This window comes from Poecilia latipinna, unplaced genomic scaffold, assembly GCF_001443285.1.
Source record: "Poecilia latipinna isolate Pla-1442-1.1 unplaced genomic scaffold, P_latipinna-1.0 Scaffold952, whole genome shotgun sequence".
NCBI classification, from domain to species: Eukaryota; Metazoa; Chordata; class Actinopteri; order Cyprinodontiformes; family Poeciliidae; genus Poecilia; species Poecilia latipinna.
In genome coordinates this window covers 54564-68778 of record NW_015113568.1, presented here as the reverse complement: position 1 = coordinate 68778, position 14215 = coordinate 54564, and the positions used below count along the sequence as shown (strand labels likewise).

Sequence of the window (14215 nt, the reverse complement as noted above, 5' to 3'; positions counted from 1 at the left end):
AGGAGATGATGCATTCTGCGAAGGTTAATATCATTTAAGGGTTAGCCAGAGTGAGATGTAGTGGGCAACTGACCACCTGTTCAGATCTGAAGCTGAACTTTTAAGATCCTGAAAGAGGCAACTTAACTTTTGAAAGTCAAAAACATTGATTACCCATTATAAGACATTTTAGTTTCTTTTACTTTGTTTCCTCTGGTCCTTAAGTTTATCTAAATCTGCAAGTTTGAGGTTGTTTTATGAATTATTTTTAAATTAATCACAGCTAATCCTAGCACTCAGACTGACAGCCTTGCAAAATTATTCAGGTGCCCTGGACATTTTTACATTTTGTGACATTTTGTTAAATGGACAATTCTTAGATCATCACTAAGGTGTACATAATTGTGAAGAAAAAATATTTACATTGTAGTTTTCTTTTTGGAATATGCCTCTATCGTGGTGCATTTCTGCGTTGTCACATTTTTCTAAATTTTTCCTGAAACGTCTCACCCTCAGACAGATTGGACTGGAAGCATCTGTTCGTCGCAAATTTTATATTCTTAATGAGTTTCTGTTATATCCTGGGTTGTTTTGAGTTACTTTTGAGGTTTGATTATGCACTAAAGATGAGATGACAGCACTTTTTTCCAAACACGTTCTGACATAAGTGAACTTTAAATCACATGTCTAATAAGCTGGTTCCACTGTTAAAATCAGTAGAATTGTATTTCTTTCTCCATGTCTCCAGACAACATGTAACATCGCCAATACCAATTGACATGACAGAACAATTGCAACTTGCCAAATGGCAACATACTCTTGAAAACCTTGAAAACATTTCCTGCCACATATAGTGATTTACATGTTTTGGTCTTATCTGACCAAAGCACCTTCTTTAACATGTTTGTTGTTTCCTCTGGCTTGTGACAAACTGCAAATGAGACTTCTTGTGACTTTGGTCTTTCCAACTACAAGTGTGTGGAACGTATGACTGATGGTTGTGTTGATAGATTCTTCCACCTGAGTTGTGGATCACTTCAGCTCCTCCAGAGTTAATAGTCTCTAAGGTCTGAATTTTGCCAAGCTCTTTTCTTTTGAAGGAGACAGTCTGATCAATTCTGTGTTGTTTAAACACTGGCATAGTTTTTTAAAGTTATATTTAAATTACTCCTTAACTTTATCCCTGACCTATCAATTGTGTTCATTGAGCTTCATGATGCATTTTGTTCACTTATGCTCTCTTACAAACATTTAAGGCCTTCAAAGAACAATCATCCACAGTGGGACTCTTATTGGCAGCCCTAGATTTTATTTTTGGATATCAAAGTAATACAGAACTTTTCAGATCTTTCTTTGTAAAATAATTTGAAAACTATTCATCTTTTCCTTTCCCCTCTTATTTATGTACTACTTTGTGTTGGTCTAATACTTTAATTACCAGTAGAATACATTTGTGGTTGCAATAAGTTAAAATGGTAAAAATAAATAAATAAATAAATAAATAAAGTGGTATGAATATGTTTGCAATAGTTTTATATGAACATGAGATGGTGCAAAATAAAAGAGCAAATGATAGTCAGAGCCTGGAGGCTCGAATCTGATGGTTTGTCATCTGGATAGTATTACTTAATTTCCCAATGGGATGGGAACTCATTATTTCTGACTTTATCTCAGCGCTGACCTCTGGAACTGTTTCAGGAACGTTATTGGTTTGAGTCCATGCTCCCATTTTTTTTTACTTCTACAGTCCAACATTGATGGTGAATACAGATATGATACATCACTAGCGAGGGCACAGTGCAGGCGAGGGATAGACACATATGTCATCCTGGACCGCAGATGAGAATCACATTCACCTTTAATGCACGGCACAAAGACCAAAATGATATTGATTTATTACAGGCTACATTACAGCCTTTTTCTCTCACAGCGAATGGAATGTGAAATTTTATTGAAACAGGATGACTAATGGCCATCAAATGTCTTTTATGGCTAACCTTTTCTCCAAAAAGATCAAATTCCTTTTACACTGAACACTTACGGAGAGAGACTCACTCTGTGACATTTGTCTTCAGTTATCTCAGTTTTTTTTTTAACATCTGTCCTCTTCTCATATGTTGGAAGCACCAATAAGCTGCTTGATTTTCACTTTTTCTCTCTCTCCTGTCTCAGTTTAACTTTGTAGGGAAGCTGCTTGGACCGCGAGGGAATTCTATGAAAAGATTACAAGAGGAGACAGGAGTGAAGATGTCCATCCTTGGCAAAGGATCCATGAGGGATAAAGAAAAAGTAAGACACATATTGATTTGTGCTGAAATGTGGTTATTTGGCAGTCATAGAAGGATTATTTACAGAAACCCAAGCACTAACTACGGAATATTTAACTATGAACATACATTTAGGATTAGAAATAATTTAAATGTACTACCAGATAACCAAAGAAAATACAAAAAATAATGTTTTTATTTTGCACATTGCTAGAAAACTGAGCATCTTGTTTAAGATTATGTCATAGTATTTGATCATGCTTCTGTTCAGACTTTGACTGGGCGCCACTGAATTTTGTGTTTAGTTTTCTTTTTGTTTTAGGCATTCAGATATGGACCGGCTGGTACGCTTTGGATTATTGTCTTAGTGTTGAATCTCTAAACTTGACCTTAAAGAGTAAATGGCCTGTAATTGTGTAGCACTTTATCAAGTTCAGAAAACTCCACGTTTGCTTCAGACTACATTTTTCACACTACATGCACAGGGGCGGGGATGGCACAGTTGGTGCTGCACCATCTACCCAGCTCAATGTGTCAGTTATGAACCTAGCTGATAAGCCTGGTGGTCCACCAGGCTTATAATACACTGGGGGAAATCCTGGAGCTCACCTTCTAAGATCTTTTCACTTACTTCATGTTGTCAAGACAGATAATATTTAAGAAATTTCCTGATTCTTCAGATCAGACGGAAATTAGGCCTGGGTATGTCTTCTGAAATTTCACCATAAATGGGCTTAATTACATATAATTCATGATTTAAAAATGGGGCATTTATGTCTTCCTGTAGAGCCACGTTGGTTTGGATAGCTTACAGTATTTTGTATAACAATTTTGCATCCATGATAATATAATATGACGATTTGAAACTTTAAAGTGTGCCCAAAAAGAAAAAACAAGAAAATAAATCTATAAGGGATCTAAATACTATTTTACAGCAGTTTATATTGCACTGTTCATGTACATTCTAGTGACTCTCTTAAAATATCGCAAAGGTGAGTAAAATATATATAATTTTCATTTTACAGAACTAAATTGGAAAAATTATTTTCCCTTTCATGTTGTTTCATAGCTTTTGTCAAATAGGAATCGAAAGTATTGAATCTCCCTGACAGAGCCATTTATCTCGTTGACTTATGGTCCCCAACCAGGCGTGAGGACAGACTGCTTTCTGGGGCTTATATTCATGCTTATAACAGGTCTCAGAGTGTTCCTATTGAGTTACAGTGCTATTATTACTGTAGCCTTTGATTCAGACATCTTGACGTGACAAAAGACATGCAGCCTTCCCATGTCTTCACTGAAACTGGACCTCTCCGTTTCATTACAAGGAAAAGACGGGGTGAGGAAAACTTTAAAGTGCCTGTAATTGATAGTTTCGCAGAACCATGAAGACTATTTGATAATGTGAAAGGGTGTTTTTGTCTGGATTATCAGATGGACTTGTGGCTACCCACAGCTTAATGGAGTTTTGTGCTTTATAATAATACATTTCATGTCACTGCTAAGTGCAGCTGCCTGTCCAGTACCAGTGTTCATGCATGCAGGAGGCAGCACAAAAGTCTTAAAATCTAACAGTAGACTTTTTGCTGAAGTATAAGCTGTGGGTCAGAAAAGAGTTAATATGGATCAGAAACAGAGCTTAGGAAGGAGTGTAGACTGGATTTACACAAATTGTGGTAATCATTCTTTTAAATTTAAATGCAATTTCTGGTAAAGAGATAAACTTTGAAATTCATCGATATATTCACACTTGAAATATCAGAAATTACAAAAAGGCATGTAACATAATGTGCACATCATTATGTTATATGCCTTTTGTTGAGCATTTTTAAGGCTTTTGCCCTGTTTATACCTCGGTATTTGGCTTGGTGTGTACCTGACTGTCAAAGTCAGAGTGAACACAATGGTCGGATCCAAAATGCTGTCCAAAGTTGTCAGAAAAAAAGATCACAAAATTTCATAGAAGTCGCAAAAGCCCTTAGAATAAGGTATTCTAGTCAACCAAACAAGACCTACAAGTGGAGAACATTCAGAAGAACATCTAATATGCCCACGTCTAGCTATTCAAAAAAGTTCACCCTGAAGCAGACCACAAGATGTAAAGACCACAGATAAGTTTCATCAGACAATAAAATGTCATCATGGACCCTGCAATTGTCTCTTGCTGCTGCCGACACGACAGTGCATGCAGTCAGAAAGAGACTAAATAAGTTTAACTATCATAGTGAGTGTGAAGGGTATGTAGTGGCACACGAATTAGTACCAAAAGTAGCCAATACAGTGCTGTCAGTTTGGTTTGCACATATCACAAATGAATATAGCGCTGTTTTAAACCTTAACTGATGTACAATGTTGATGTGCTCAAGTAAACGTGTGATGCTACGTTCTAGACCAGTGTTTCTCAACCCTGGTCCTCAGCGCCGCCCTGTCCTGCATGTTTTAGGTATTTCCCTTCTGCCACACACCTGAATTGCATCTCTGGGTGATTAACAGGCTTCTGCAGTACTTGAAGGTCATGCAATCATTTGAATCAGATGTTCTGGAATAGAGGCACATCTAGAACATGCAGAGCAGGGGGGCGCTGAGGACCAGGGTTGAGAAACACTGTTCTAGACAGAGAGAGCTCCTGGTAAACTCTCGTTTGGGACCATTAAAGTTTCTCGTGCAGCTGGAGTAGAGAAATAAAGCAGTCATTGACCGCGGTTTTATTAAACCGTAGCTTGCTCTCGATCTGACTGAATAATTTGCATCAGGAGTGTTCAAAGTCAATCCTCAAGGTATTCTGCATGTTTTAGTTCTTTCCCTGGATCAGCAACACTGAAGCACTGAAACATGCAGGGATACTGGCTCTTGAAGAGTGACTTTGCCCTGACTTACCTGAAATAACGTCAAGCTGAATGGAAACCTCATTCGTACTGGCGAAAATTCATCTGATGTCCAAATGGCTGTCTGTAGCATCCAGTCATCCCAAATTCTGTACATGGTGCAAAATGCAAGTTGGAGGAATCCTAGTTGATGAGAGGATTTTCCCCAGCAGTTAAGCATGCTGCATTCAAGGACAGGTGGTACACTAGGGCATTGAAATATTAAAACAGCTCCATTGATTTAAACATGTTTTATTCTCAAATAAAGGCACCATCTTAAAAATATATACATATACGTTTTTAAAAAGTGCAACCAAATCTTTCAGTTTTTCAAGTCTTTGAAAGTAACAGAATCAAATGAATTTCAGAAATTGAAAACAAGTCTGTTTTCTACTGACCGAAGAAAAACATTATTATTATTACCTTTTAATGCAACCTACCAAACTGTGGCTTTATAACCAGAATATAAACCTAACTCTTATCTTTGTGTACTGTTACAACCTCAAACGGATTTACAAGGAGGAAACCTTTGCTCTTTAGAACTATTATAAAGGCCAGACTGGGGTTTTCTTGAAAGAATTCAAACAAAACCAAGATTTCTTTTGGAACAATTTTATTTGGACGGAGCATTCTTTAATTATTCAGTCACCAGAACAGGAGACAAGTTTGGCTTAGATAAAATACAGCATTTCAGGAAAAAAAATAAATCTCAAACCAACTGTGAAGAATAGAGTTGGGAGGACCATGGTTTTGGTATGCTTTGCAGCAGCAGGGCCTGCCCACCTCACCATTATAGGGCCCATAATAAATTCAAATTCAAAATGGGAGAGCACAGGCATTTTTTAAGTCCAGATCTCAGTGAGATGTTTGGTATGATTTGACAGGAGGTTGTACATGCAAGAAACCCCTGAAGCGTCTCGCAGCTGAATGTGAGGAGTGAGGGCTGATGTCAGAGTCTGGTAGAAAAGAAGCTTAGGGAAGTTATTTCAACCAAAGTTTCTAACTTTTTCCGGTAATAATTAACTTTTTTTTTTTAAGTGACTAAAACAAATATATTTTAATTAAATAAACAAATCTATATGAGCTAAATCTGTTTTTAGAGATGTATAAAATAAAAAGATAGGACATTTAATTTTGAACATTTCTTTGAAAAGAACACATTTAAAAGGCTGTGCTATTTTTTCACTTTTTGTATTATATCCATTTGTATAACTTGTAAGAGACGGTGAGACACGTTTACAGCTTCAGGTGTTAAGACTTTACACCATCTAAAATCACTTTGAAACGCCGCGCTTGAGTTTTCATCGAACTGCTGTCGTCAACTACTGCAAGAGATGGTAGCAATCATTATTATGGTGCTTTGGTGGAAAAAGCAGCTGCAACTCACATGAGTTATTTTCTCAACAGTCATAGCTGCTTGTCAAGCAATGACCACGCAAACAAACATTTACCACTGAATCTGAGTGAGCTACTCAGTGGGAAGATGAGCAGACTTCACTCACCTGACATTGATGCAGACTTGATCTGATTCAATTTTAAATCTGACCAGGCCGGGACACAATGTGTTCCAAACATTTGGCACAGCAGCTGATTTTGTTATATCTGTACAGTTAATATTTACTTTAACAGTGCTGATGTAATGTTTAAACCTGGTTGTAGAGGTGAGAAAAAAAAGTTGAGATTAAAAGAGAAAGTCTCAATTTTATTGGTCCATTTACATCATCACCCTCACCTGTGAGTATGAGACAGGGATCGTGGCCAAAATAAATCAAATCCTGTATGCAAAGGGGGTAGTCTCCATTTCAATAGCTGCTGCTGTTTAAACACTAATTTATTGATCTATTTTTACAATATGCTTGTATCAAAAATATGTAAGTCTATTTTGGTACAAACCTTTTTCATGCAGACTAACTTTTAGACAGTCAGATTCCTGCAGACAGAGGCCCGATACCTTTCAGATTTAGGTGTTTTTCTTTTTGCGGTATTGATTTCGTCTACTATCTGAGCCGGTCTGAAGGAAATGCAACTGACATCCAGAGGTCATGGATAAAAGCCATCCTGCCATTTAAGGCAGATGGCCACTTGACAGTGTCGAGCATTCACAGCCAAAGTCTAATTATATATCACACATATGTCAGTGTCTTGCAGCCAGCATAAATTCCCCAGAACTGTGGTTGAATGCGTCAACAGCCCAAAATTTCAACTTTGTATTTTTATTTTTTACCTCAGAATAATTCATGTGGGATACGTATCTAAAAAAAAAAACTGAATGTTGCATAAATGTGCAAAATTCTTGCCAGTTTACAACTATTACTTTAGTGAGAACGCGAGCAGAGGCGTTGTCGATCAGCTGGAGCTGATTTTTTTTTAGACAGATCTGTGAGGACACTGTTGCAGTAATCAATGCGACTAAAGATGAATGCATGGATGAGTTTCTTAGATCTTGCTGGGACATGAGTCCTTCAATCCTGGAAATGTTCTTCAGGTTATAGAAGGCTGACTTCGTAACTGTTTTTGTGTTTCTCTGAGGCTCAGGTTTGAGTCAATCGCTGCACAGAGATTTTGGGCCTTATTGCTCATTTCCAGTTGTAATAACTGATGCTGTGTGCTGACTCTAGATCGTTCCTGTTTAGGTCTAAAGGTAACTTCAGCCACTCCTGAACCAGAGACAATGTCAGAGGCATCCTCCCCAACGAGAAAATGAACTGGACTGTTGTAATTTGTTGACTTTCACCTCCATCGTCATTAACCAACATGTATTCATCAGGTTAACATGAGACGGAAACACAAGGCAAATCAAATACTGACTGTTAGAGAAAATAACATCGCAAGAATTTTCTTAAGGTCACAAATGCCTTAAAGTCGCTGTGGAAGAAAATTATTAAAATTCATCGAAGAGTCAGGCACACTGCAGGAATAATAATTACTTCTAGCGTCATTTGTGCTGTCTTCTGTTTTGCTTTTAGACATCTTAGAAGCAAAGACACAAAGACAGTCCACATGTAGGTTTTGATCAGATCCATAGTGATCTGACAGACATGCAAAGACTGCTAAAATCCTGGAGTGCTTTTAATTAAAGACGACCTCTCTTAAAGGGCAAAAAACAGTTCTGCAGTGCGAGGACAAGAGTTGGAATCCACAATCAGGCTGATGGGAAAAGAGAACATGACTGACACTCCCACCTCCACTAAAAGCCACTTGTCCTTGAGTAAAGAACCCAACCCTTAAGTGCTGATGTTTAAGATGGATCAATTCAGACAAAAAAGGGAAACAAGTTGCAGTTCTGGTCAGCAGTTTACACACACTGAACATTTTCATTTTGGGTAATTAATATTTACAAGTTAAAGAATGTCTTAAAAACTCATGTAGACCATGACTTATCCATTTTAAAGGCTAAGTTATGGTCAACAGAATCATTCTATCACGATTCTCTTGATTGATTTTTAGTCTGGATAACAAATATAACCAATAAGACAACCAGGGATGTTGCAAACAATTAATTTAGTAATTGAATAAATTGTCAATTATTCTGACAATTAATTAAGTAATCAAATAAGAAATTAGGAAAAATAAAATAATTTGTAAATACTGTAATATCGGGTATCAACAGCAGCCCAAATTTTTAATATTTGTGCATCTCTAACAGTTTGCTCACACTACGGTGTGCTCCGCCGCCCATTTATTGAGACTGGGATGGTGGTAAATACATTTTTCATTTCATCTGTAAAGCATGAGCTACAGCAGTCTGCTGTGTTCAGTCTATCCACTCCACCTATATAAATACATCTACCGCACACTTCAATGACACTCACCCCAAAGCAGCCACTAAGAAAAAGCTATGAGAGGATAAAGGTTGTCCTATTCCAGGCAATGCAGCAGTTATTTTAAGAATGCTTATTGTTCCCCCAAAGAATGATAAAAACTCTAGACATTTTCATCTGTCAACAAAATCCCTCGGATGCCTCGATCGAACTTGAATGTTATGATGCTAACATTCAAGTTAGCAGCATAACTAGATTTTTTTGTGCAACATAAATAATCACCTGGCCAGAAAAACGCGTGCTTAATAGTAAAACGTAATTTAATGAAGCTTCAAGACAGGAATTTTAATAATCAAGATACCCGAATCATTCATGGAATATAGCTCTAAAACAACCCAAAGATTAATGCACTTAAAAATAGCGTTCAACATGATTCCAGGAGTTGAATATGAAATCCAGACGCTAATACGCTACCACAGTTAAAGGTGGTGGGACATGTGTGGACTTTGTTTATGTTTGACATCAGAATTGATCATTTCCCACATTTTCTTCATTTATCTATGAATCCGCTGTGCCAAGTATTTTTGTTATGTCTCATTTAACTATTAATTCACTTTTGGAATTTACTGAAAAATTGACTGTTCTTTCCAATAGAACCGAAACAGTTCCTCAATAAATTTGGGTACCTTGATTAATAAAAATCAGAGAATTTTGACAACCAAAAACAACAATAAAAAAATAGCAACCTTCTGAGGAAGAGTGAACAATTTGCTTTCACATATTTTGCAGTTAGCAGCTGATTGTTAATAACATTGTGTACAACTGCTAGTTTGAAAGATAAAATCAAATGTTAACCTGTATTTAAAGCCAGTTCTGGGGCTCCGATAACAGATAAAAACTTGAAATGCTGAGTTTATTTTAGAAAGAAATCATCCTTCTAGCAGTATCACATTTTGTCTGTACAATTTATGGTATCTACTTTAAAAACATATATCTGAAAACTTTGCAATTTTCATCACAATGCTTTACGTTTATGAAAGCAAGAGTGCTTTGATGACTAATACAAAAAACAACAAGCAAAAACACTTGCATTTGCAGTTTGTCTCTGATGATTAAGCCTGTCATTTTCCTTTCCTAGAATAAAAAGATGACTCAAGTGTTGTTGCAATTTTTAGCATGATGGAAGTTTTGTTAACGTAAAACATTTAGTAATGTATATCTGAAAACTTCCCAGTTTGTTGGTGATGTTATTTCAAACACTACTGCCTTTACCTAGAATGAGACATTGAATGTAGCACCACATTGGATGTGGCACCACAAAACTTCCCAGTTTTTGAAAAACTGGGAAGTTTTTCAAAAAAATTGTTTCTGCCTCATGAATCTTTTTCCACATTTTCTCATTTTACGACCTCCGGTTTCAATGTGTGTTATAATGATTTATGTGATAAACCGACACTTAGAAGTGAAAATCCTGATTGTAAAGTGGATGTGAAAAATTCTATTTATGAATTTTATTTTGAAATAAAATGTTGAATAGCATGGCATGCCTTTGTATCTTGCTGCAGGTCCAAAACTTGAATAATCAGAAGTCCAATAATATTTGTAACCTGGGATATATATATTACAGAAATTCCTTGAACTATGGATATTATGAGCTAATATGAGTTTAATTGACAGAATATGAGTTCCTGTTTTTTGGAGAGGCGAGGGTTTGCCTTCAGACAGTTTTGTGTTAAAGCAAAGTGTGCTTTTTATTATTAATGAATATTTGGTTATGCCAAAGACTATAATCACGAGATAAAAATATTACCGCAGTTTAAAATGTGACTTCTGTTCACAAAGGCAAAATCATTTCACTGACTCCTTTATTTTTACAGGAAGAAGAATTACGGAAAAGCGGGGAGGCCAAATACGCCCACCTGTGTAATGATTTACACGTTTTAATTGAAGTCTTCGCTCCACCGGGAGAGGCCTATTCCCGCATGAGTCATGCCTTGGAGGAAATTAAAAAATTTCTTGTTCCTGTAAGTTTATGACTTGATTCTCTCCCTTATTTTTTTTTATTATTTTTCTGTAAGAGAACAATAGTCACTACTGCTGACTTGATTGTTTCTCCACCAGACCTATTAATTTTTTGCTGGGCTTGGAATATGCAAGGTTTTGTTTATAGAAAAAGAAGATATAAGTAAGAGGTTTATCTCTGCTGCTCTACATGTTTTTTTTCTTTGTTCCAAAGAAAAAAAAAATAATGTATTCTGCAATTAAAATGCAGTATGAAGCTACTTGCAAGACTCTTGCAACTCAGAGCCTGAAGAACTTTGCTGTAATTAGTGTGCATGTTGTGTACTCTTGCTGAGTCTAAGCTGTAAATATTAATCAAGCTTTGCAAATGTGACAAGCCTAATAGAGGAGTTGTACTGGATGGATCTACTTTATGGGGTTCACGCTTCTTCCTGTACTGAGCCAGCGCTCTGTATGCAAACTGGGCCAGCAGGGTGATGATGCTGCAACAGCACTGAGCTAAAGCAAATACAAATTACTTAACACCGAGTGCCAAAAAACAAATTAGTAAAGGATTATAACCTCTTTCCAAAGAGGTTAGGATGCCGTATAGTATAGATTAAAACAGAATGAAGTGATTTGCAAACCATTTAAACCTTCTATTTAATTATAAAAGTGCTAAAACAACATGATGTTAAAAGCTAAAGCTTTTTGAGCACGCACAATGGCTAGTAGTTTCTTCTTTCGTCCAATTTTTTTTAAACATCCTAGGTCACACATTAAGTTATTTAAAAAAGTTTTCACGGGCAAAGACCACACGAGTTTTTTTTCACATTTGGAATATCCTGCGTATTTTTGATTACTTAACTTTATTTTTGTAGTTTTTAATTCATTAATTTTGTGTGTGTGGGGGGGTGTGTGTACCATGTTTTTACATCCTTGTGGGGACCTTTTCTCTGTCTACGTTGTGAGGTTGTTGGGGCCACTTCTCCTTGTGGAGACAGACCCTGGTCCCTGTGAGGGGAAATGCTGTTTTTGGGTTTGGGATTATGTTTGGGACTAAGGTGTGAATTGAGTTTTGGTTAGGGTTAAGCTGTAGATATGAATGGAAGTCAATAGAAAGTCCCTCCAACTATGTTTGTGTGCATGTGTCCTACAGGTGTTTTTTTTTTTTGTGTGTGTGTCTTAGAAAGACTCTCAAAAATAATAAATATAACAATATATTGTTGTAACTCCACCGACCCCTCGTTTACCCCCGTTCTGAGGCGCGTTTGAGAACAACTCTTTGCTGCATTTTGCTGCGGTCGTTTTCAGTGTGAAAGAGACATTTCACACCTCGCCTCCCTCAGTATAGCAGAGCACTCCACTCCACATTGTTCGGCCATTTTTGTAGTTTGAGTAGCAAAATGGAATGCTCTGGTGGTGCTGTGGTGGCAAAGGGGTAAAGCACAACCCATGACCCCAACATGGCCATCACAGGTTCGAGTCCTGGTCTGATGACCTTTGCTGCATGTCTTCCCACCCTCTCTTTACCAACTTTCTTGTGTGACCACTCTCAAATATAGGTCACTGGAGTCAATAAAACCTTTGAAAAAAATGGAACGCTCTACAATTTTCTACCGGCAGAGAGAAACCTTTTATTCCCAAGTTTGTGTCAACAAACATCCAGCATGTTCAAGCCAGGGTCTGACCCAGAACAGGAGAAGGAAGATGACGAACCTGCAGAACCACATATTCAGATGAATGCATCGCAATGGAGTTAATACTGTATTTAGACGCTTACCCTCCAAACCAACTATATATGTAGTATGGTTTACCTATGAAGTCCATGTATGTCATACCTTTTAAAATATTAATGCACTTGTCCACTAGCAATTTTGACATAAGTTAACTTGGACTACAAAATCGATCGAGGAAAAAAATGGCGGATTCACAAAACTGATTAGCTGGAAGTCATGACCTTGAGCAAATATGGTGACATAATAAACAAGAAAACGTTATAGACAGTAGAGAAAAATAAAACATAAGCCATAAAGAATATGAATATATCCACATAGCACCGGGAGAGAGTCAGTAAAACATGTTTGCTCTCCTAGAAACTCAAAGTATACAAAATTACTTTTTGTGTAATTTATTTGTGCATCTTTTTGTGCACAAATAAGCACAAAAAGATGCACTTATTTGCTAAAAAAGTGGATCTGATATGTGTTATTTAAAGGTTGTTCTCTGAGCTACAACAGCCCAGAGTAAAGACTTTAGAACTTGGAAAATATGCTCTATTTTCTTGGTTTTAGTGAGAACATTACAGCAGTGATGATGAAGATTGAAGACATGCCCTCCAGCACAAAAGCGCACTCGCATACCAGGATCATGACACCAGTGGTGCATGATCCATCTGTAACCAATACCATAAGTAGGTTTTTGCAACAATAAAGTTGCAAAGGTCTTGAAAGAGGTTTTGATTTTTGAGTTTACTCAATGTGAAATGGCTTTGGTGTGATACCTCTGTGCTGAGAAACCCTCTAAAAACCATCAGTTCATTTCCATTGGTTGTGGTAGGGCTGAACAGTGTGAAAAACGCATCATGATATGAGGGTTTAATATCAGTCGATATTCCTAATTATTGATTAGTTTTGTCTTAAATATCTGAAATACTCCCATTACCTTTCCTCCTTCATCCACAGTTCCTTCTTGAGATGTTCTGCTCCATTTATTCTTTCACTCCTCATCTTTTTTTAATTATTATTATTATTTCTAAGCAGTTATGAGGCGCAACATGAAACTGCTTCTGTGCCACTTACTCAACAAGTTGTTGCTTAGCTGGCTGTGAGAGGTTGAGCGGCTGTAGCCTTTCTTCTGCCTATATCTCTCACAAGGCTGTGCGGTTCAACGACATTATTGAACATTATATCAGACGGCATTCTATTGCTATTGATCAAGTGTCTATTGCTATATATGTTTATTATTTCCTTATTCCCATTCCTTGAGGTGTTGCTGACATCTGGTGTAAATTTCATGTCAATAAAATCATATTTTTCTCCTAATAATTATACTAACAAAAATATTCTATATTTGATCTGGTACTATGTTAAAATGAAAAAGAAAATTGGATCAATGAACTCAAGATGATTAGCTTACTATTGTTTGAACTCTTGACTGATCTTCAAATCAGTTTTTATTTTAAACAACCTGTGCAGTTTCATGTTGTCTGAAATCAAAACATTCATTGGAAATGGTACATGCTTGAATATATATATATATATATATATATATATATATATATATATATATATATATATATATATATATATATATATAAAATTAAAAAAAAAAAAAAAACACA

General features: G+C 36.5%; 1 protein-coding gene across 3 annotated transcripts in view; it reads left to right on the top strand.

The window, feature by feature from the left end:
- khdrbs2 (KH domain containing, RNA binding, signal transduction associated 2) overlaps positions 1-14215 on the top strand; it is a 96327-nt gene that overhangs the window by 34283 nt on the left and 47829 nt on the right. For all 3 annotated transcript variants that reach the window (XR_001427070.1, XM_015049595.1, XM_015049593.1), the window contains exons 3-4: positions 2152-2268; positions 10749-10895. Coding sequence is in view for 2 of the 3 variants with exons in the window: in XM_015049595.1 (XP_014905081.1) it covers positions 2152-2268; positions 10749-10895 (264 nt within the window). In the remaining variant the exon portion in view is untranslated. The remainder of the gene's footprint in view (positions 1-2151; positions 2269-10748; positions 10896-14215) is intronic.